Consider the following 21,190-nt stretch of genomic DNA (forward strand, 5'->3'; position numbering starts at 1 on the left):
TGGGCATTAACTACAATAAACTCAAATGAAAAATGTTAGAAGATGACATTTGCAGGATGAAGTTACAGATTACCAGTGAATAAGCCAATTTCCCCTTAGCTCATTATTCTGGATTTTTAAAGCTTAATTAGTTCACTCTGTAATATGGGAACATTATAAAGCCATGACTAAAATAGATTGCTTGCAAATATCATAAATGGTTTAAAGGCATCAAAAATTAGTCTACTTTGGGACTAAAATAAACTTCCACTTTGGGAAATCACAGTGTAGAAAATAAGCTGAAAAGGCTTCTGCACAAACATATTTAGAGAAATGTTAAGAGTAGTAAAAAATTTGTTTAAATATCTAACCATAGGTGAGGAGTTACACAGACCATGGTATATCCACTAAATAGAGTAGTAAGAACTTAGTAAAAATTTACAAAAGGTAAATCACAATTAAATGTTAAGTGAAAAAAAAGCAGCATGTAAAACAATATAAAATTTAACTATGATGATATTTTTAAAAGAAAGTTTACTTAACAAATTAAAACCAGAAAACGAAACCTACACAAAGAATTAAATGACTGGAACATGCTCTATCAATGTGTTAATAGCAATTGTGCTGGTGGTAGGTATGGTTGATTTTTTTTTTTCCTAGTAATCTTTTTCCTTCCCCCTGCCCACCACTGTCCTTAATTAATAGGCAAACTTTTCTAATAAAAATAACTAAAAAAATAATTGGTCTTTACATCCTAGGGTATTAAGATATAATTAGCAAATTAAATTTTCTCTCAAGATGACAATTTCTAAAAGCAAATTATTACTTAATATAAACTGCACTCACAGAATGAACCACTGGAGGGCAGGGTGGCTGCCGAGGTAACCGGACTGGGATAGAGGTGGGTAAACCATAACTAGAAGGTGAAGATGTCTGAGATTCTAAAAGGTAAAAGGGAGAAAAAGTCATTCACATCTCACACTGCTTTATACAATTACCAGGCAGCTTAATTAGAGCTTTTATTCATGCTTTTTAAAACATCATTCATACTAACCAGAACAAGACACAGTGTGGCAAGGTGCAGAAGGAATTCCATTAGGGTTGTTCTTTGAAGCTAAGTTATTCATCAGTGACATTTGAGTCTGCACATGTTCACTAAGAGCTTGGTATATTAAGGGTGAATACATTCCACAATGATCTTGTAGTGACCAATTTTGCAGTATATCTGATGAGTCTCTTTCACTTCCAACAGAAGCATCATTAGGTATCTGTTTCTTATTATCTGAAGATACTAATAGGTAAAAAGGGAAAAAAAAAATCTTGAAATGTGGTTCTTCAAAACCTTTACCAAAGGTATTAGAGGAAAAAAGGGCTCTCAGAAGTAACTCGATTCATCATATACTTTACAGAGTCTGATCACCCCTAAAGAAAATCACCTCAAATTCTTTTTTAAAAGGAGGTAATGAATCAGGTTGTCCTCAAAATTAACTTACACTATGTCTTTAAAATCTCTATTAAATGCTACTCATAAAGCACCTAAGTTGGGAAAGGAGTCATTGGAAGGACTAATGCTGAAGCTGAAACTTCAATACTTTGGCCACCTGATAAGAACTGACTCACTGGAAAAACTGACTCATTGGAAAAGACCCTGATGCTGGGAAAGTTGAAGGCAGGAGGAAAAGGGGACGAACAAAGGATGAGATGGTTGGATGGCATCACTAACTCGATGCACATGAGTTTGAGGAAAGCTCTGGGAGTTGGTGATGGACAGGGAAGCCTGGTGTGCTACAGTCCATGGGTTGGCAAAGAGTCAGAAACGACTGAGTGACTGAACTGAACTGAATGCTCATGAGTGGGAGAATGGAACAGAAAAACAGAATACCTTGTACAATTATGATGGTTTGATAATGATGATAATAACAATAATAAATAAATCAAAGCTTTTAGAGTAAGAAAGTGAATTTAATCTACACATTGAGCTCTCAAATAAGACCTTAACCTGACATTTAAAGTCTCAAAAGCCTAACCACAACATAATTTTCCAACCATTTTCCATCATCCTCAACTAAGAAATCTTTCAATTCAGTCAGACCAATTTAGACACCTACAATCTTTTCTCACTTTCCTATAATATTACTCATGATGAACCATTCCTTTCTATTCTACCTAACTCACCAAAGCTCATCTGAAGCCTTCTTTTTCCTATGATGCCTTTTCCAGTCATTTCAGTCTAGTGACTGCTCTTCACCATGCCAGAGTACCTATTGTCTATACAAATCATATATCACTTGGATACTGTACTATATTATCTTTCACTCTCTTGTCAGCCTGACTAAACTATGAGCTTCTTTAGGCAGGGCTATATCTCATACCTCATTATTTTCTCCTAGAGTTTTGTATTAACCTATGTACAGAGTAATTAATACATGAAAAATAACAGTTTTCTACCTAGGACTACTGTAGAGATCACTATCAAAATCTATTTCTTTGTCTAATAAGATTCCCTTCCCAAATTTTTTTAAAGAACATTAACAGAAATGAGAGTATTCTTGTTAGATCATAGGTTATCAGAGTACAAAACAAACTTAAAAAAATATATACTTTTTGGTAAAAGCTTACCAAAGCTAAACATATATTTTATGATATAGCAATTGTATTTCAGGGAATATACCTAACAGAAATGAGTATTATGTCTACTAAAAAATGTGTACAAGAATGTTCACAACAGCTTTATTAGCAGTAGCCCCAAACTGAAAACCCTAACAGTCATGAATAGTAGAAATGGATGAATTTTAGTGTAGCCATATGATGGAATACTATCTAGCAATGGAAAAGAACAAAGTACTGATATACTCTAACTACCTATATGAAGTTAACAGATATGATGCTGTGTGAGAGTCAGACACAAGACTACATAGTGTACAGCTGCATTTTCACAGTGTACATGAAGTTCAAAGATAGTAAAATTATCCAATCAAGAAAGAAGTCAGAAAAGTGGTTATTCAAGGATGAGGAGACAGGTAATAATTAGAATATTGATGGATAAGAGACTGGTAGGGTACTGAAATCATTCTTTATTTTCAACTGGGCAGTCAACTACATGGATGTACACATATGCAAATATTTATTGAGATTTATACACTTGTTTTATTAAAGTTAATTCTTACTTAAAAAGTGAAAAGTTAAAATTTTTTAAATGGTATGAAATTTCCTAAATACATACACAATTTATTGAAAATAAAAACACTGCTAGAAGCATAAAACTTACAAGTAAAAGCAAAATGTTAAAGGCAAATGAAATATTATAACCGATAAACATAGAAAACTACTACTAAATTATCTGACCATAAAAATGGTTGGAGACACTGGATGCATCTATTTTGACTTGGGTATTCTCTCCTTTGTGATAACCTATTGCTGTGAACATACTTTCCTGGCCTGCATATGAGCTCCAACAATTACTAGCTGAATAACTTTTGGCAAATTATTTAACCTCTCTTGGACTCTTCCTCATCAGAAAAATGATGATAATAAGAGCATTACCTACTTTATAACACTGTTGTGAAAATTAAATAGCACATGTAAAGTAGCAGTGTCTAGCACATAGTAAGAACTCAATAAATGTTACAGCCATTACCAAATAGCTCCAAAGTCTTAATACGGACAAATAAATATTTTATATTCATAGATCTTCCCAACTGATATCAATAATAAATTCCTAACCATTTCCACTCTAAGGTGACATGCAATAAATTATACTTCACTCTCTGAATATATGAACTAAAACAAACTGGTTAATAAACACTTCTGTAAAAAAAAAAGAAAGAGTGGAAATGTTGTTGAGTCATTAAGTCGTGTTCAACTATTTGCAACCTCCTGGATTGCAGGACACAGCGCTCCTCTGTTCTCCACTATCTCCCAGAGTTTGCTCAAATTCATATCCATTGAGTCGTCTAGCCATCTCATCCTCTGCTGACTACTCCTTTTCCCTTCAATCTTTTCCAGCATCAGCTGACTCTTCCAATGAGTCAGCTCTTCACATTAGGAGGCGAAATTATTGGAGCTTCAGCACCAGTCCTTTCAATGAATGTTAAGGGTTGATTTCCTTTAGGATTGACTGGTTTGATCTCCTTGCAGTCCAAAGGACTCTCAAGAGTCTTCTCCAGCACCACAATACAAAAGCATCAATTCTTCAGCACTCAGCCTTCTTTATGGTCCAACTGTCACATCTGTACATGACTACTGGAAAGGCCTAGCTTTGACTATACAGATCTTTGTCAGCAAAGTGATGTCTCTACTTTTTAATATGCTAAGTTTGTCATAGCTTTCCTTCCAAGAAGCAAGTGTGTTTTAATTTCATGGCTGCAGTCATTGTCCACAGTGATTCTGGAGCTCAAGAAAATAAAATCTTTTACTACTTCCACATTTCCCCCTTCTACTTGCCATGAAATGATGGGATCAGATACCATAACCTTAGTTTTTTATTTTTTAACGTTGAGTTTCAAGCCAGCTTTTCCACTCTCCTCTTTCACTCTCATAAAGAGGCACTTTAGCCCCTCTTTACTTTCTGCCATTAGAAAGTGAGATCTTTTCAGTTGTGGCATGTGGGATCTAGTTACCTGACAAGGGATAGAACCTGGGTCCCCCTGCACTGGGAGTATACAGTATTAGCCACTGGACCACCAAGAAAATCCTTAGTGGAAACACAATTTATAATAAATAAAAAGGAAAAGTTTTAACTGAAATAGTTTTAACTTTGAAATCTAAATATGATGAAAACTGAGATCACATGCAGCTCATGGCCATCTAGCACATTGTTCTTCTTTTCCTCCTAATTCCTAGGCCTCTCTTCTGCTCTTGGGTTTCCTTTTTCCATAACATTTGTCCGGTTTGAGGAGTTCTCAGACTTTATACTCACAGGTCCCAAGCATTGGCACTCATTCACTTTCTTTTCAAGAGGTGGCTTTCACAATTTCTGATTAAGTTAAGCTACAATATTTTGCCTTTGCCAGCAGATGCCATCACCCAACATAAGTTAATAAACTTCAAGTACTTCTTAAAATTCAAAGCTTTAGAATTAACATGTCTTACTTAACTTCTCCATTAACTCAATCTATGTGAAACTCTACTGATAATGTTGTACATCTGTATTTAAGACACAAAAATCTTAAAGCAAATTATCCAAGACAAGTTAAAAACCATAAGTGGATGTATAATTTTTAGATAATTCCTGCCACCCAAATATGGAATAAACACCTACTGCAGATAGGCATTGCTGGATGCCTATTATAATTTGAAATACGGAGAACACTTGGCCTTGATGGGGGCAATCAATGCTCAAAATATTCTGCCTGTAGTTGTTTATTTCTCCAAGATGAGGGCAGAAATAGATATATGATACTGAAGGTAGGAGCATGTGCCCACAGCATTCAATACAGTTATCAAAGTGTAAGTAGCTGCTTATTAAAAAAATTTTTTTCTTTTAAATGTTAGGTGCACTCTTGGGTAAGCTCTCAATGCATTTTTGGAACTGCCTTTCTGCCTCCTTCCTCTGAGCAAGCAACAGGGTGGGTGGGCATGACTCCAGAGACACCCAATGATTTGGCAGGTCCCAGACAGAAAATACATAAGGAGCCCAAGCCTCAGAAGACAGTAACACAAAATAGTAATATAATGTATGTTAAAGTTAAAATGATATGTAGATACTAGTTAACATGCTATAAGAAATTCCTAAAGTTCTAATTATGATTATCTCACTTGTGGAGAGATGAAAAAGGAAAGAAATGCAGTTTTTTAAAATGTTAAATTGGTGAGTTGTCAGAAATTGTGCTTTTTAGACAAAGGGCATTTTTATTTTTTTTATTAAAAAAAAAATCTTTTTAGCAACATCCAGTGGCATGTGGGATCTTAGTTCTCTGACCAGGCATCGAACTGTGCCCTCTGCATTGGGAGTGTAGAGTCTTAACCACTGGACCACCAGGGAAGTCCCAGCTTTTGTGTATTTTAGGCACTGTGATTGACAGAACAAAAACCTTATATTGGCTAACAGCTGTTAACTGCAAAAAAAGAAGAAAAAAAAAAGATCCTTTTTAGACATCACTAGATCCTTTCTAGTGATAAATCAAAGAAAGATGAAGTAATTTAACCAAAGGGAAACAGGTTTCTGCTTCTGAAGAATAAACCTTAGTCAATGAGAACCATTTCTTATACTGCAACCCTAAAGGAGATTGTCCTATGGGAAGTAGGTCCTTATTTCTGATGATGATAGTGTAGGGGAAAGGACAATAAGAATATTATATACTGATAACAGGCCACAACTGATGATCTGACTCTAATCCAAATAAGAATTTAATGCTAGGGACTAAGAATGCCAGATCCCTCTCATTTGCTTCACCAAACCCACCTTCTACCCATCTCCACTCTGCTCTGCTCTCTCTGGGATGCTACTCTGTATGGATTACACTATTAAGAGACATTCCTTTATGGGTCTCTTCTGCTCCTACATGTCTTGCTGGGTTTACCAAAAAAAAAGTAAGGCTTTGACCTAAGCTCTGTACCTGGGACATTTCTCAGGGCTGTGAGAGGCGTTAATAGTGAGCAACATTGAGGGATAAGGTGATGGCTTTCCCTCGGTCAAGTATAGGCTTTCTAACTGCATACTACCAAAGCAATGAATTCCCCAAGCTCAATGTTCTTCAGCTGAAACTTAAACCTGCAGCATGTGCAGTTTCCCCCGGGTCCATCGTATCATCCCACTGGCAGTTGGCAGAGAGGCAAAACCAACACAAATATGCTAATGTGCATGCTGCTAGCTGTGCTATGAGCATAGCACCTTTGTCTCTGATCCAAGAGTCTTGTGTCTTCTGTCAACATGCATGACATAGTAAGGATAATTCATTAGCTTGTAAGAATGAAAATCAGATCCCTGACTAGATATACATCAACAGTGCTCCAGTTGGGTCCAATCCAATGGGAATTTTGGCATTATCAAAGAGAGGAAAAAGCATGCATTCAAGGTATTTCAAACTCCCTCTCTATGAGGCCACCTTGGGCTGACTTTGTCCCTTAAAGCTCACTGCTCCTCTCAAGGTGGCCTACTCTACAGAACAATACTTCTAGCTGAATCCCAGTAACCTCTTCCTCACCTCATCCCTTAAGACCTAGGGATATTAACAGTTCTGTTCATGCTGTTAGCACTTGGCTAGCAGAATCTCTTGTGGTTTCCTTATACCCTAATGAGTTTGTAATGAGTTTCTTCATAAATAAAACCCCTATCTTAATTTGGGTGTTGCCATCTATTCTTTCTTGCTAGTCAATTCTAAAGGAAATCAATCCTGAATATTCATTGGAGGGGCTGATGCTGAAGCTCCAATACTTTGGCCACCTAATGCAAAGAGCCGATTTACTGGAAAAGACACTGATGCTGGGAAAGATTGAGGGGAGGAGAAGAGGGTGACAGAGGATGAGATGGTTGGATGGCATCACTGACTCAATGGACATGAGTTTGAGTAAACTCTAGGAGATAGTGAAGGAAGGACAAGGAAGTCTGGAAGTCCATGAGGTCGCAGAGTCAGACATTACTTATTGACTGAACAACAACAGATCTAAACTCTGTGGGAACTCTGAACAAATAGTTAAGTTAGGACCCAACAAGTTGCTACCATGGCACCATCGCTGACCATGCACTACCACTCCTTTGTCCATTGGTCCTCCAAAATAGGTCTCTGCTTTAAGAGTTAGACCAGGGGTGAGCACACTTTTTCTTAAAAGGCTGGAGAATAAACATATTAAGCTTTAAACAGGCCAGATGGTCTCTTTCACAACTACTCAACTCTGCTCCTATAACACAAAAGTAACCATAGAAAATACATAAACAAAAATGAATTAGCATGACTGTGCTCTGATAAAGCTTCATTTACAAAATAACATTACAATAAAACAAAACTGGCTGTAGTATGCTCATCCTGGATTAGACCAATACTGTCCCACCAAAATATAATGTAAATCACATAAGCAATATTAAATTTTCCAAGAACTACATTAAAAAAATTAAAATAGATAACATTAATTACAATAATGTTTTATTCAAATCAATATAGCCAAAATATTAACATTATAATGTGATTAACATTAATCACTGAGATATTTTATTATTTTGCATTAAATATTCTAAGCATACTGTGTATTTTTACTATAAAGCACATCTCAATCTGGATGGTAAATTTTCATCATAAATCCTTGATCCATATTTAGATTTAATAAAATTTACAGCTGAAAAAAGTAGATTCCTTTACCAAGTTATTTCAAACATAATTTAAAAGTTTTCTAATAACTAGGTCAAGTACCAGCTTTCAAATTTAAATTAATTAAAATTAAATAACATTTACAATTGATTCCTCAGTTGTACTAGCCACACTTGGAATGCTCTGCAGTCACATGTGGCTTGAGACTGCCATCTTAAGTGGCGCAGGTCAAGACAATACAAGGCTAAACACAACTGGCCTCCAAGATAGGTTAGGAAGTTGTTTTCTCGGCCTTGGTTCTGACTCAAGACAATCTGAATTTCAGCCTCTTTGCCTGAATCCTGATCTCTAATACCCAGAACTAGTGCTGTATATGACTCAAACCCCTTACCTAAGCTAAATCTCACTGTACTCTGCTGTACTAACATTTTTGGCCCACCTGAACTGTGAACTAGCTGGTTCCATTCTTGATGCTCTGAAATCCCAATGTGGACTTTTTCATCTCTATTTTGGGTTATCATGTTCTATAGGCCTCTCTGGAACAACATAATCAAAACTTGCTTATTCTAAACTGCTTACTGAATTATTTCACTTAAGTCAGCAAGTTAATTGTGACAGTGTAAAAGATCCTTGGCTACAGTCACTGTCAAACAGTGGCAGATTTTTTTTGCTTACATAACTACCCAACTTGGAATTTTACCTTCCTATTACCATATCTTCTAACTGTGCAGCTGAAAAAAGTGAGCTATGGATCCTACTTAGAATATATGTATACACATATAGTATTTATAAAACAGTAAATATACACAAGAAACCCAACCAATCTGTGAATATCATTCTGAGTTTGAACCTATTCTCCTACAAAACCTAACCATTTTTTTTTTCTACTTTTCTTCTTGGCAAAGTACTCAGCAATTAGAAAACTGAATACAGTAAAAAAAAAAAATCACAAGCACACACACACACCCCTGTATAACCAATATTATTAAAATGTAAGCCCAACCGTATAACCCCAGGAATCTATCAAAACTCCCATAATTAAGTATCATATTTAAATAAATAAGAGAAGAAAATACTTACAAATTTCCTTCCGGACTATAGAAGGCACAGTATGTTTTTCATGTCCTTTCTTTTTGGATCTGTATCTTTTGCTTTGTACAGGTCTGGGGTTACATCTATTTTCTGAATATGTTATTTCTGAACCTATTAATGATTAAAACAAAAAGTCATTAGCATTATGAGAACTACTTAATTAAGAAAAGGTGATCAGCAAAGAAGCATTTAAAAAAAACCTGAATCTTCATTTCTCAAAATGTCCCGCAGCAAAGACGCACAGCCATCAAGCCCCTGTACAGTTTCAGTCTGTAAGGAGAAAGTCACATAGAAATTTGTGCATAAAATTTTAATGCAGGAAAAAAATTCTGTAATTTTAAATTTTCCTTATTTAGAAGCAATTTATTATTGGCAGAAGACATGTTTTAAAGCAAAAAGTCTTCATTCTTTGTCAGGACAATTAATACTTCACCTTTGAATTTTTATTTCCACTTCTTAGCTTTTACCTGAAAACTAATTAAACAGTATACACTGTATCTATTCAGTTTACTCTTACCTGACTTTCTGAATCAGAGTGAGTGGGATAGCCAGAATCTGCATTAAAATGGGGTATCTTTCTCAAATTGGTCCTAGAAAACAAGTTTGTTAATACATTTATATATAATACAAATATAATTACAAATAATATAGTATTTTCCCAAAATACATTCTAAAAAGACTCTTTCCAGCAAAGGTTGGATAAGAAAGCTTGTCCAACCATGTAAAAGAAGGATATATGCAGGACTTTATGAAGGTTGTAAAGACTAAAATGATCAACATGGGTAGAGATATGAAAGATTTCTCCCCAGAGTTTTGTGAAAGTAGAGACCCTCACTTAGTTCTCTGGGGTAGGAAAAATTTAGTCCAGCCCATAGACTTGAAAATCTCTTGAAAATTCCTGAAGTTGGACACTTTCTTAAGTACTTACCCTTTCTTTCCATTTGTTAATTTAGCAGGTCCAGTGTGCCTTCCTGAAGGTATTACCTATGACATAATACATTATATTATAGGAGACATACAAATATTTTTCTATCATATTCTCAGTATACTGTTTTGACAAAATCTAAAATGTTATTCATTGTTTCCTTTTGTTTCACTTGGTAAAACATACATAAAATAAACCATTTTAAAGTATACAGCTCTGTGGCATTAAACACGTTCACAGTTGCGCAACCATCACTACAGCCCATCTCCAGAACTTTGTCATCTTCCCAAACTGAAATTCAGTACCCATTAATCATTAATCTCTAATCCTCTCCTCTCCTAAGTACCTGGTATAACCACCCTTCTACTTTGGGTCTCACTGTTCTAGGAATCTCATATAAATGGAACCAGATAGTATTTGTCCTTTTGTGACTGGCTTACTTTGCTTAGCACAGTATCTTCATAATATCCATGTTGCAGCATGTGCAAAATTTCCTTCTTGTTAAGGCTGAATAATACTCCATTTTATATATGTACCATGTTATTAATTTTAATAAAATCCACTATTAAAACTGAACTCATAAATTATTTTTTTCTATATAAAATGTCAAGCAAGCAACACATAGATTTGTTCCTTAAGTCTATGTAAGTTGAAGACTGAAGTTGAAATTTTACTTTAACCAGAAGTATCTACTATAGTAAGTCTGGACTATACTCAATCCCTCAAAATATTCTACTTCCCCTAGGTCTTTAAAATACACATTAACTCAAGATATAGGGCAGAGTTCATAATTCTGATTCTATTTTTCCACATTCTTTAGAATGCCTGACAAGACTAGCACGTGAAAACTGTACTCATTTGCTTCTACACGCATCCAATACATTGGGAGTTACACAAGAAACAAGTTAACTGTGCTTGCCTCTGGGGAGGGAAACTGAGAATCCAGGGGACAGAACAAGGGAGACTTTCCATGGTATACCTTTTTATATCTTAATACATCATTTAAATATAATATGTATTCAAAATTTAAAAGACATGGTTAAATTTCCTACTCACTCCCCCAATTTTACCCTTTAGGTGTAGTCACTGTTGGCAGTTACACTTAGGATTTTTCTTGACACGTTTATGTATTTCATCTCAAGATACCGTTGAGCAATTACTATTAAACTTTCTGGAATTATAAAGTTTCACTTCTCCTTAAGATAACTTAGAATATGAGGGAGTCATAAAGCAGCAGTGAGAACCAACATTGGCGGAAATAAGACGCCATGTAACACAACTCCATCAGACCCTGCATGACCCCCTCAGGGGCTTTCTTTTCACAGTATCTATGTTGGTGTCCTGTTCAGGACCATAATAAAAAGCCAAACCTTCATGCTAAGTCTAAAAAAACTACCACAATAATTATCTTTCAGAATTAAAAAAGGATACTGTCTAGATAAATGTATGGCATAATGGCATAATTGAAAGATTATATACAGCATTTCACCGAAACACACACACACACACACACACACACACACACACACACACACACATTAGGTCATATTACAAAAAAAATCAGGTAAAGAAAATTAACCAGAATAAAGCACCCTGCAACAGTGTGATACTGGCAGATTCCCTTCAAATTTATTTTGTATTATTTTGAAATAATAGTACAAAGAACAGTATAATGCTACCAAGATTCCATAACTGCTGACATTTTACTACACCTGCCCTGTTCTCCCTTTCAAAAATGTATAGTATTACTTTTTGTCTGAACCATTTTAGATTATGTTACAGACATGATACTGCTTTATATTTAAATATTTATTCCTAAATATTTCTTAAGGACAAGGTCACTCTCTCAAAAAAACCAAAGTATAATTATCAAAATCAGGAAATTAACAATGAAACCATACTATAATCTAATCTACAGATCTTATTTACATTTTGCCAATTACCAAAATACTGTACTTTACATAAAAAAAAAAAAATTACGGCCCTTATCCCATAAATCCAGGATCACAGGAAGCATTTTAAGTGGTCATATCTCTTTAGTCTCCTTTACTCTGGAACAGTTCCTAGAGGTGTCATTCATTGTCTTTTACAGCCTTGACATATTCAAAGAATATGAGCAGTTACTCTTGTAGAATGTCCCTCTGGTAAACATTTAGACTTGTCTGCTTCCTCTTGATTAGTTTCAGGTTGTGCTTTTTTGGCAGGAATACCATAAAAGGGATGTTGTATTTATCTCAGTACCGTATGAGCAGGCATATGTTAGTTTGTCCCATTACTAGGGATGTAAAGTTTGATTATTTAAGGTGGTGCCTGCCAGATTTTTCAACAGGTTACTATTTTTACCTTTGTAAATATTAAGCATTTTGTTGGGAGATACTTGAAGATTATGGAGACATCCTATTTATCAAACTTTCATTCAATAGCATTCATTGAGGATTCTTGCCTTAATCATTTGTCAAATAGTGATTTTTCTAACTTACATCATTCATTCTAGATTTATTAGTTGGCATTCAACCTTAGTGAAGTACTTCAAAAGCACTTCTTTGCTAGTATGGACTCATTGATTCCTAGTTTATTTAATGGGTTATGATGATTATCATTATTTATATCAATGCTCAAACTGTCCCAGATTCTGCCAATAGAAGTCTTTTCAAATCAGCCCCTGTATCATTTTAACATATCACCATTATTTTTGAGCCATTCCTTACAGTAAAGATCTCCAGGTCCCCCCTCCCCTTTTTTCTCCCCTTTGTGGTAACATGAAATTTACCCTCAATAAATTTTAAGTGTACATCAATTGTTAACTGTAGTATGATGTTTACGGGATTCCCTGGTCAGATGGTAAAGAGTCTGCCCTCAGTGTGGGAGACCTGGATTCCATCCCTGGATTGAGATTGCCTGGAGAAGGAAATGGCAATCCACTCCAGTATTCTTGCCTGGAAAATCCCATGGATGGAGAAGCCTGGCAGGTTACATACCATGGGGTTGAAGAGTCAGACAAGACTGAGTGACCTCACTTTCACATGTTTACAGCAGATCTCAGATCTATCTCATAAATATAACAGAGCTTATTCATTGTACATAACTAAAACTTTATGCTCACTGAATAGCAGCTCTCCATTTCTCTCCCTCCAGCCCCTGGCAACAACCACCCTACTTACTCTGTTTCTATGAGTCTGACTATTTTAGATACCTCATATAAGGGGAATGATGCAGATGACATAACCCTTATGGCAGAAAGTGAAGAACTAGAGAGCTTCTTGATGAAAGTGAAAGAGAAGAGTCAAAAAGTTGGCTTAAAGCTCAACAATCAGAAAACTAAGATCATGGCATCCAGTCCTATCACTTCATGGCAAATAGATGGGTAAACAGTGGCTGACTTTTGGACTCCAAAATCACTGCAGATGGTGACTGCAGCCTTGAAATTAAAAGATGCTTACTCCTTGAAAGGAAAGTTATGACCAACCTAGACAGGATTTTAAAAAGCAGAGACATTACTTTGTCAGCAAAGGTCCATCTAGTCAAGGCTATGGTTTTTCCAGTAGTCATGTATGGATGTGAGAGTTGGAATATAAAGAAAGCTGTGTGCTGAAGAATTGATGTTTTTGAACTGTGGTGTTGGAGAAGACTCTTGAGAGTCCCTTGGACTGCAAGGAGATCTAACCAGTCCATCCTAAAGGAGCTCAGTCCTGCATGTTCATTGTAAGGACTGATGCTGAAGCTGAAACTCAATTATTTTGGCCACCTGACTCATTTGAAAAGGCCCTGATGCTGGGAAAGATTGAGGAGAAGAGGACAACAGAGAATGAGATGGTTGGATGGCATCACTGACTCAATGGACATGGGTTTGGGTAGACTCCAGGAGTTGGTGATGGACAGGGAGGTCTGGCATGCTGCAGTTCATGGGGTCGCAAAGTGTCAGACATGACTGAGTGACTGAACTGAAGTGGCTTATTTCACTCAGCAAAGTATCCTCAAGATCCACTGATGTTGCATATAGCATGACTTCCTTCCTTCTGAAAGGCTGAGTAATATTCCATTCTGTATCCACTAATCCATCAATGGACACTTAGGTTGTTATCACATCTTAGCTATTGTGAATGTTATAATGAACATGTGAGTGCAAATATCTCTTAAGATCCTATTTTTAACTCTCCTGGATAAACAACCAAAGTGAGAATGCTGGATCACATAACAATTCTACTTTTAATTTTGGAGGAAATTTCATGATTTTTCATAACAGCTGCACCCTGACATTCCTATGAACAGTGTACAAGGGTTCAAATTTCTCCATTTCCTCATCAACATTTGTTATTTTCTGGATTGGTTTTGTTTTTATGATAGCCATCCCAACAGGTGTGAGGTGCTATCTCGCTGTGGCTTCGATCTGCATTCCCCTGATTAGTGATATTGAGCATCTTTCCATATACTTGCTGACCATCTATATGTCTTCTTTGGAGAAATGCCTATTCAAGTCCTTTGCCTATGAATGCTACTGAATTGTAGGAGTTCCTTGTATATTATCATTATGAACCTTTTATCAGATATGCAGTTTTAAATATTTTTCCTCATTCCATAACTTGACTTTGCAGTGTTAATTGTGAAAAGCTGTGCAGCTTTTTACTTTGATATATCCAGGCCCCAACCCTAGAGTTGACCACTTCCCCAAAAAGTAGTGATTCCTTTTGGTGGACAACAGTATTTATTAATAGAAACCAAGATCGAGGCACTGGCTGTGCTCTTTGCTACTGAGGCTTCATATGGATTATTTAGTCATCATGACTAGACAGTTGCAATTTTGAGTCTTTTTGTTTGTTTTTGCAATTTTGAGTCTTATGTTTTTACTTTCAAATCTTTTTCCATATTAACAAAGTTCAAAATGTTTTAACAGTTGTATACTATTTCCTTAAGTGGAAGTAATATAATGTACCCTTGATGTCCTTCATATTTTTCAGTTAAAATACAAATCTGAAATAAATCTTTTCATGTACTGGAAATACCTTTTCATATTCAGGATTGACAGCTTAACTATTTGATAAAAAGTTATTCATTGTTTAATGCCTTTAGTGCCCCCAGAGACAAACTGCAAAACCACTTTTCAAAACAAGTGCCCCAAATGGCAATACATAAGAGAATGTTTGTTTTATCCCACATTTACTTCCACTAAGTATTAGCAATAAACTTTTTACTTTATTATTTGAGAAAAACATAAGTACCTCTTAGGAGCTGTATCTCCTACCAACAAGTGCAAGATAAAATTATATTTGTGGAATAATTCAGTGTACAAAGCCTTTCATTCCACTTAATCAACACCCTGTTAGTTATTATTTCTGTGAGGTAAGAACCTAAATTTCAGAAAGGTGGCTTGTTCAGAGTCATACACCTAACAGCAGATGTTTAAATGGACTCCGGCACCAACTATGTGGGTCTAAAGCCTGTCTGCACTGCTAACCAGCTGTGTAACTATAGAGAAGTTATCTGAAATCTGCATCTCTCAACTTCCTCATCTACAAAATGAGGATTATTATCTACTTCCTATGCCTATTGTGAAGATTAAATGAGAATTGTATGTAAAAGCACATAGAATAGTACCTGTCACATAAGTGCTACCCAAATGTTAGCTGTGATTATCATCATTGACAGTAATAAACTGCTTTTAAAGGGACTACATTGTGTTGCACAATTTATGCCGAGTGTGAAATAGATGTTTCACCAGGTTCTCTCATTTAATCTCCCCAATTCTTTAAGGCAGGATATTACACCTACTTTATAGACAAGAAAAATAAATCTCAGAGAAGTAAAAAGTACTTTGCTTACTATCACTATGACAGTAGTGGCAGAACTGGAATCTGAATTGGTACGTGATATGACTACAAAAACCATGTTTTTACCCCTTGCTGACTGCACCAAGTGAATTCATTCAACATAAAAGAACGAACTATAAGGGTGGGACTGGTCTGGAAGCATTCACGAATAAAGTCTTGAGCCAAGCCTTGGGCAAAAGTGTAGATTCACATTAATAGGGGAGACAGCATTAAAAGTGAATTGATAAAGGAAGAGCAAAAATGAAAGGGGAAAGAAGGGCGGTATGGTTACACTTAAGGATGCGAAAGATCACTCTAAGTAGAGGGTCTGTGTAAGGCTTCACTGATTCCTATTGGTTGACTGATTGATTACCTGAAAAGACAGAGATAAACTACTTAGTAGCAGAGGAAGATGAGCAATGTCTCTAGTCTGGATTTTAGTAAGGGCATAAAACGGGAGCTGAGGGCATCCAATGTAAATGTTGACAGTGCCCGACAAGCCTTCTAGAAGTGGTACCTGAGCTGAGGGGACAGGAGATGAAAAATGGAGATTTCAGGGAGAGAAGGGTATTCTAGGCAGAACAAAAAGCAAAGGCACAAAAGCCTGAAAGAACACGGGCACTCAGGGCACTGTGGAAGAATAGCTGAAGAGCGTTGGATAGTCCTGGATGGAGGTGGGGACTGGTAGGGAATGCACTCGCCACGTCGAAAAATGGCTGTTGACAGGTCAAAGAACTGAGATTTTTCTCTTAGGGGAGGGGAAAAAAAAAGTTCCAGAGTTGGATTTTTAGCAGAGAATTGATGAGTATGCATTTGAGACGGATAAGGCTAAATGCAGGGACACTAACTGGGAGACTTTTTAAAAAACTAGTAGTAAAATACCAGCAACTGTGACGGAAAATCAGCTAATAGCAGCACTTGTTGGAAAAGCTGGGAACCGGAGTTGATGCAACAACGTCGTGAGGCTCCGAGAGGTTAAGTCACGCAGCCAGCGGCTGAGGCTGAACTCGAACCCGGGGACGACACCAAAGCCAGCGCTCAGCTGGACCACAACGATTAAAACAGAATCTACATCTACAGGCAGAACAACTGTGTTAGGGCGTTAAGATTCGGTACGCACACCCACCCTCCGCCTGGTCTCCTGTCGCAGCATTTTTTAACACGGCAGCACTGTTTTTATTGTTTTCAAAGGGGGCTTTCCACTTCTCCAGGCCCGAAGACTACCTCCGTCCCTCTCGACCCCCACAGTGGACGCCTCAGGTCCGCAGACCTCACCTGGCCCGGCCGAGATCCAGACCTGACCATCTCTCGCAGCTTCAGAAAAGTCCAAACGGAGTGAAGCAAAGCCGCAAGGTAAAAGGAATTAACCGCCGCCGACTCCCGGCCGCCCTTGGCCCGCCCCCCGAGCTTCCGCTTCCGGGAAAGAGCCCGCCGAATGCTGCGCCTCATAGTCCCGGGCGCGCAACCAGAACCTCTCTCCGACCCACCGCTCGGCGCCTTGGGTTTGCGCAATAGACCCCTCCAGCCCCGGCTCGTCACACTCGGCTGCAGGGTGAGAGAAGTCCACAGAACGCCGCCGCGCGTTGCGGGCCGGGGGCGGGGCGGGGCCGAGAGGGGCGGGGCGGAGAAGGGCGGGACGAGGAGCTGGAGCGCTGCGCTGACCGGAATCCATGATCACCTGGGAGACCGGAGCTTGCTGCCGTGAGGGCTTCCACTGGAGGGAGAGCCGTTGTCCTGCATCTGCTAGGGGAAGTGGCAACGGGGACACGCCGAGACCAGAGGAAGGGACTACGGTAGAAGGCGAATTGGTTTCAGAAGGGATTGCACTGTCTCTGGATTTTGACCCTGTATTTTTTGTTGGTGTTTTGTATACTATTTTGAATGTTTTTGTTCTTGGTAATTAATAAACATCAATCCTCCGCCCTGTTTTCTTTGTGTGATTCTGATAGCAATTTAAGATTTTTTATTCTGTGGCCTAATAATCGTGCTCATTAGTTGCTATTTTAGTTTTACTTCCAGGCATAGTTGTTTCTTCAGTGGAGGTAATCACTGTTAACAAAGAATAGCACAGTATTCTTACCATTGACGTGCTGCACGAATTTTAATGGAAATGTCTTTGTTTTTAAGGTATTGAGTTTGGGGTTAATGTTTTAAGTAGAGCTGAAGAGAAATTAACCCAACTTATTTAATTTTAAAGTAAGAAAGAAAAAAATCTACGTCTTATAAGTCCTAATTGCAATTAAAATAACCCCAAAACTGAAATCTATGTACCAATATATTGCACACTTGTACTGAGTGATTTAGCGAAACTAGATATTTGATAAATTTAGCTTTGAATTAGATTAAAAAACTAAGGAGAACTCTCTATTCCCTCTTCATCTATCCTATAAAGTGTTTTAACATATTCGACAGTTTTCAGCTTTTCCTTAGTTGATTTTTCAAAACATATACTGATTTTTCCTAATTAATACAGGCTTATTTTAGGAAACACAAATAAAGAAATAAAACTCATGATCCCACTAGATTGGTACATTCCCTTCTAGACTTTTTCCAACTATATACAGACAGTCCCCATTTATGATGGTCCAGCTAAGGATTTTTCAGCTTTATGATGGTGTGAAAGCAATATGTGTTCAGTAGAAACTGTACTTTTAATTTTGGATTTTGACCTTTTCCCAGCCTAGTTATATGAGGTAAGATACTCTCTCATGATGCTGGGCATCTTAGGTAGCCTCAGTTTCCAGCTAGCCACAAAGTGAGGACAGTGCACTGTGACTGAGCATGTTTAACGTAGCCTCGGTTAAGCTATGGGCTTCCCCGCGGTGGCTCAGCAGTAAAGAATCTGCCTGCAATGCAGGAGAAATCCAATTTAATCCCTAGGTGAGGAAGATCCCCTGGAGGAGGAAATGGCAACCTACTCAGGTGTTCTTGCCTGGGAAATCCCATGGACTGAGGAGGCTGATGAGCTACAGTCCATGGGGTCACAAAGATGTCGGACAGGACTTACTGACTAAACAACCAACAACAACAATCCCATGGTAACCAAGGAGCAAGTGAATAACATACAAATATATTACAGTTACAATAGGGTGCGTATTACTGAAACTTGAGTGTTTTAATATCTCATCTATGTTGTTTATTAACCTACAATTACAAAATGGCTGCCTGATGGTCATTTCCCTAATCTTTGAAATTTTATGCTTCTCCCATCCATTTTTTTTGTTTCATTGGGGTTTTTACCTCTTTATAAGTTTTTAAGATAATAATTCCTGATGCTTTTTTTTAATTAAAATTTTTTATTGTGGAAAAATAGACAAATCATAGAGTTTGCCATCTGAACCAATATTAAGTGTACAATTCAGTAGTTGTAAATACATTGCAATATTGTGCACCCATCATCACCATACATCTCCAGAACTTTTCATCTTGTAAAACTAAAATACTATAGCCATCAAACAATGAATACCCATTCACCCATCCTCCAGTCTTTGACAACCGCTGTTCTACTTTCTATGTTTTTTACTACTCTTAAGTACCTCATATAAGTGGGATCACATGGTAATTGCCCTTTTGTGACTGGCATATTTTATGTGTCTTCAAGGTTTATCAATGTTGTAGCATGTATCAAAATTTCCTTTCTTTTTGAAGCTAAATAATATTCCATTGTATGTATATGCCACATTTATCTATCCATCTATCTCTTGATGGACTCTTGGTTTGCTTCAAAATTTTAGCTATTGTGATGAATATTGTTGCTATAAACATGGGTGTACTCGTATCTTTCTCAGACTCTGATTTCAATTCTTTTGGGTATATACCCAGAACTACTGGATCATATGATAGTTCTATTTTTAAATTTTTTGACGAACCACCATACTCTTTTCCACAATGGCTGCACCATTTTACATTCCCATCAACAGTGCACAAGTGTTCCAATTTCTCCACGTTCTCCTCAACACTTGTTATTTTCTTTCTTTTGATGGTGGTGGTGGTGGTGGTTTAGTTGCTAAGTTGTGTCTGACTCGTGACCCCATGGACTGTAGCCTTCCAGGCCCCTCTGTCCATGGGATTCTCCAGGCAAGAGTACTGGAGTGGGTTGCCATTTCCTTCTCCAGGGGATCTTCCTGACCCAGGGATTGAACCAGGGTCTCCTGCATTGCAGGCAGATTCTTTAGCAACTGAGCTACGAGGCCATCCTAATTGGTGGGAGGTGGTATTTCACTGTAATTTTTATTTGAATTTCCCTAATGATTAATGGAGGAGGCCTTATAAGTAGCTGAGAAAAGAAGAGAAGGTAAAGGCAAAGAAGAAAAGGAAAGACATACCGTTTGAATGCAAGGCTCCAAAGAATATCAAGGAGAGATAAGAAAGCCTTTCTCAGTGAACAATGCAAAGACATAGAGGAAAACAATAGAATGGGAAAGACTAGAGATCCCTTCAAGAAAATTAGAGATACCAAGGGAACTTTTCATGCAAAGATGGGCACAATAAAGGACAGAAATGGTATGGACCTAACAGAAGCAGAAGATATTAAGAAGAGGTGACAGGGATACTCAGAAGAACTATACAAAAAAGATCTTCATGACCCAGATAATCACAATGGTGTGATCACTCAGCCAGACATCCTGAAATGGGAAGTCAAGTGGGCCTTAGGAAGCATCACTATGAACAAAGCTAGTGGAGGTGATGGAATTCCAGTTGAGCTATTTAAAGTCCTAAAAGATGATGCTGTGAAAGTGCTGCACTCAATATGCCAGCAAATTTGGAAAACTCAGCAGTGACCGCAGGACAGGAAAAGGTCAGTTTTCACTCCAATCCCAAAGAAAGGCAATACCAAAGAATGTTCAAACTACTGCACAATTGCACTCACCTCACACGCTAGCAAAGTAATGCTCAAAATTCTCCAAGCCAGACTTCAACAGTATGTGAACCGTGAACTTCTAGATGTTCAAGCTGGATTTAGAAAGGCAGAGGAACCAGAGATCAAAGTGCCAACATCTGCTGAATCATTGAAAAAGCAAGAGAGTTCCAGAAAAACATCTACTTCTGCTTTATTGACTACGCCAAAGCCTTTGACTGTGTGGATCACAACAAACTGTGGAAAATTCTTCAAGAGGGGGAATACCAGACCACCTGACCTGCCTCCT

The 21,190-nt window shown here is 37.4% G+C and overlaps 1 protein-coding gene across 3 annotated transcripts in view; it reads right to left on the bottom strand.

Annotated features, from left to right (window-relative positions):
- CCDC14 (coiled-coil domain containing 14) overlaps positions 1–17,614 on the bottom strand; it is a 39,298-nt gene extending 21,684 nt beyond the window's left edge. Inside the window, exons 1-7 of one of the 3 annotated variants that reach the window (XM_020899493.2) lie at positions 17,319–17,610; positions 10,243–10,298; positions 9,832–9,904; positions 9,515–9,584; positions 9,303–9,425; positions 1,034–1,270; positions 826–920 (exon numbers count right to left, since the gene is read on the bottom strand). In XM_020899493.2, the coding sequence (XP_020755152.2) occupies positions 826–920; positions 1,034–1,270; positions 9,303–9,425; positions 9,515–9,584; positions 9,832–9,904; positions 10,243–10,298; positions 17,319–17,492 (828 nt within the window). In that variant the 5' untranslated portion in view covers positions 17,493–17,610. Of the gene's footprint in view, positions 1–825; positions 921–1,033; positions 1,271–9,302; positions 9,426–9,514; positions 9,585–9,831; positions 9,905–10,242; positions 10,299–17,318 lie in introns of all 3 variants that reach the window. The other 2 variants (XM_020899492.2, XM_020899495.2) reach the window with 2 other exon arrangements.
- Between the last annotated feature and the right edge of the window lie 3,576 nt (positions 17,615–21,190).

The sequence above is a fragment of the Odocoileus virginianus genome, chromosome 4, assembly GCF_023699985.2.
Source record: "Odocoileus virginianus isolate 20LAN1187 ecotype Illinois chromosome 4, Ovbor_1.2, whole genome shotgun sequence".
NCBI lineage: Eukaryota > Metazoa > Chordata > Mammalia > Artiodactyla > Cervidae > Odocoileus > Odocoileus virginianus.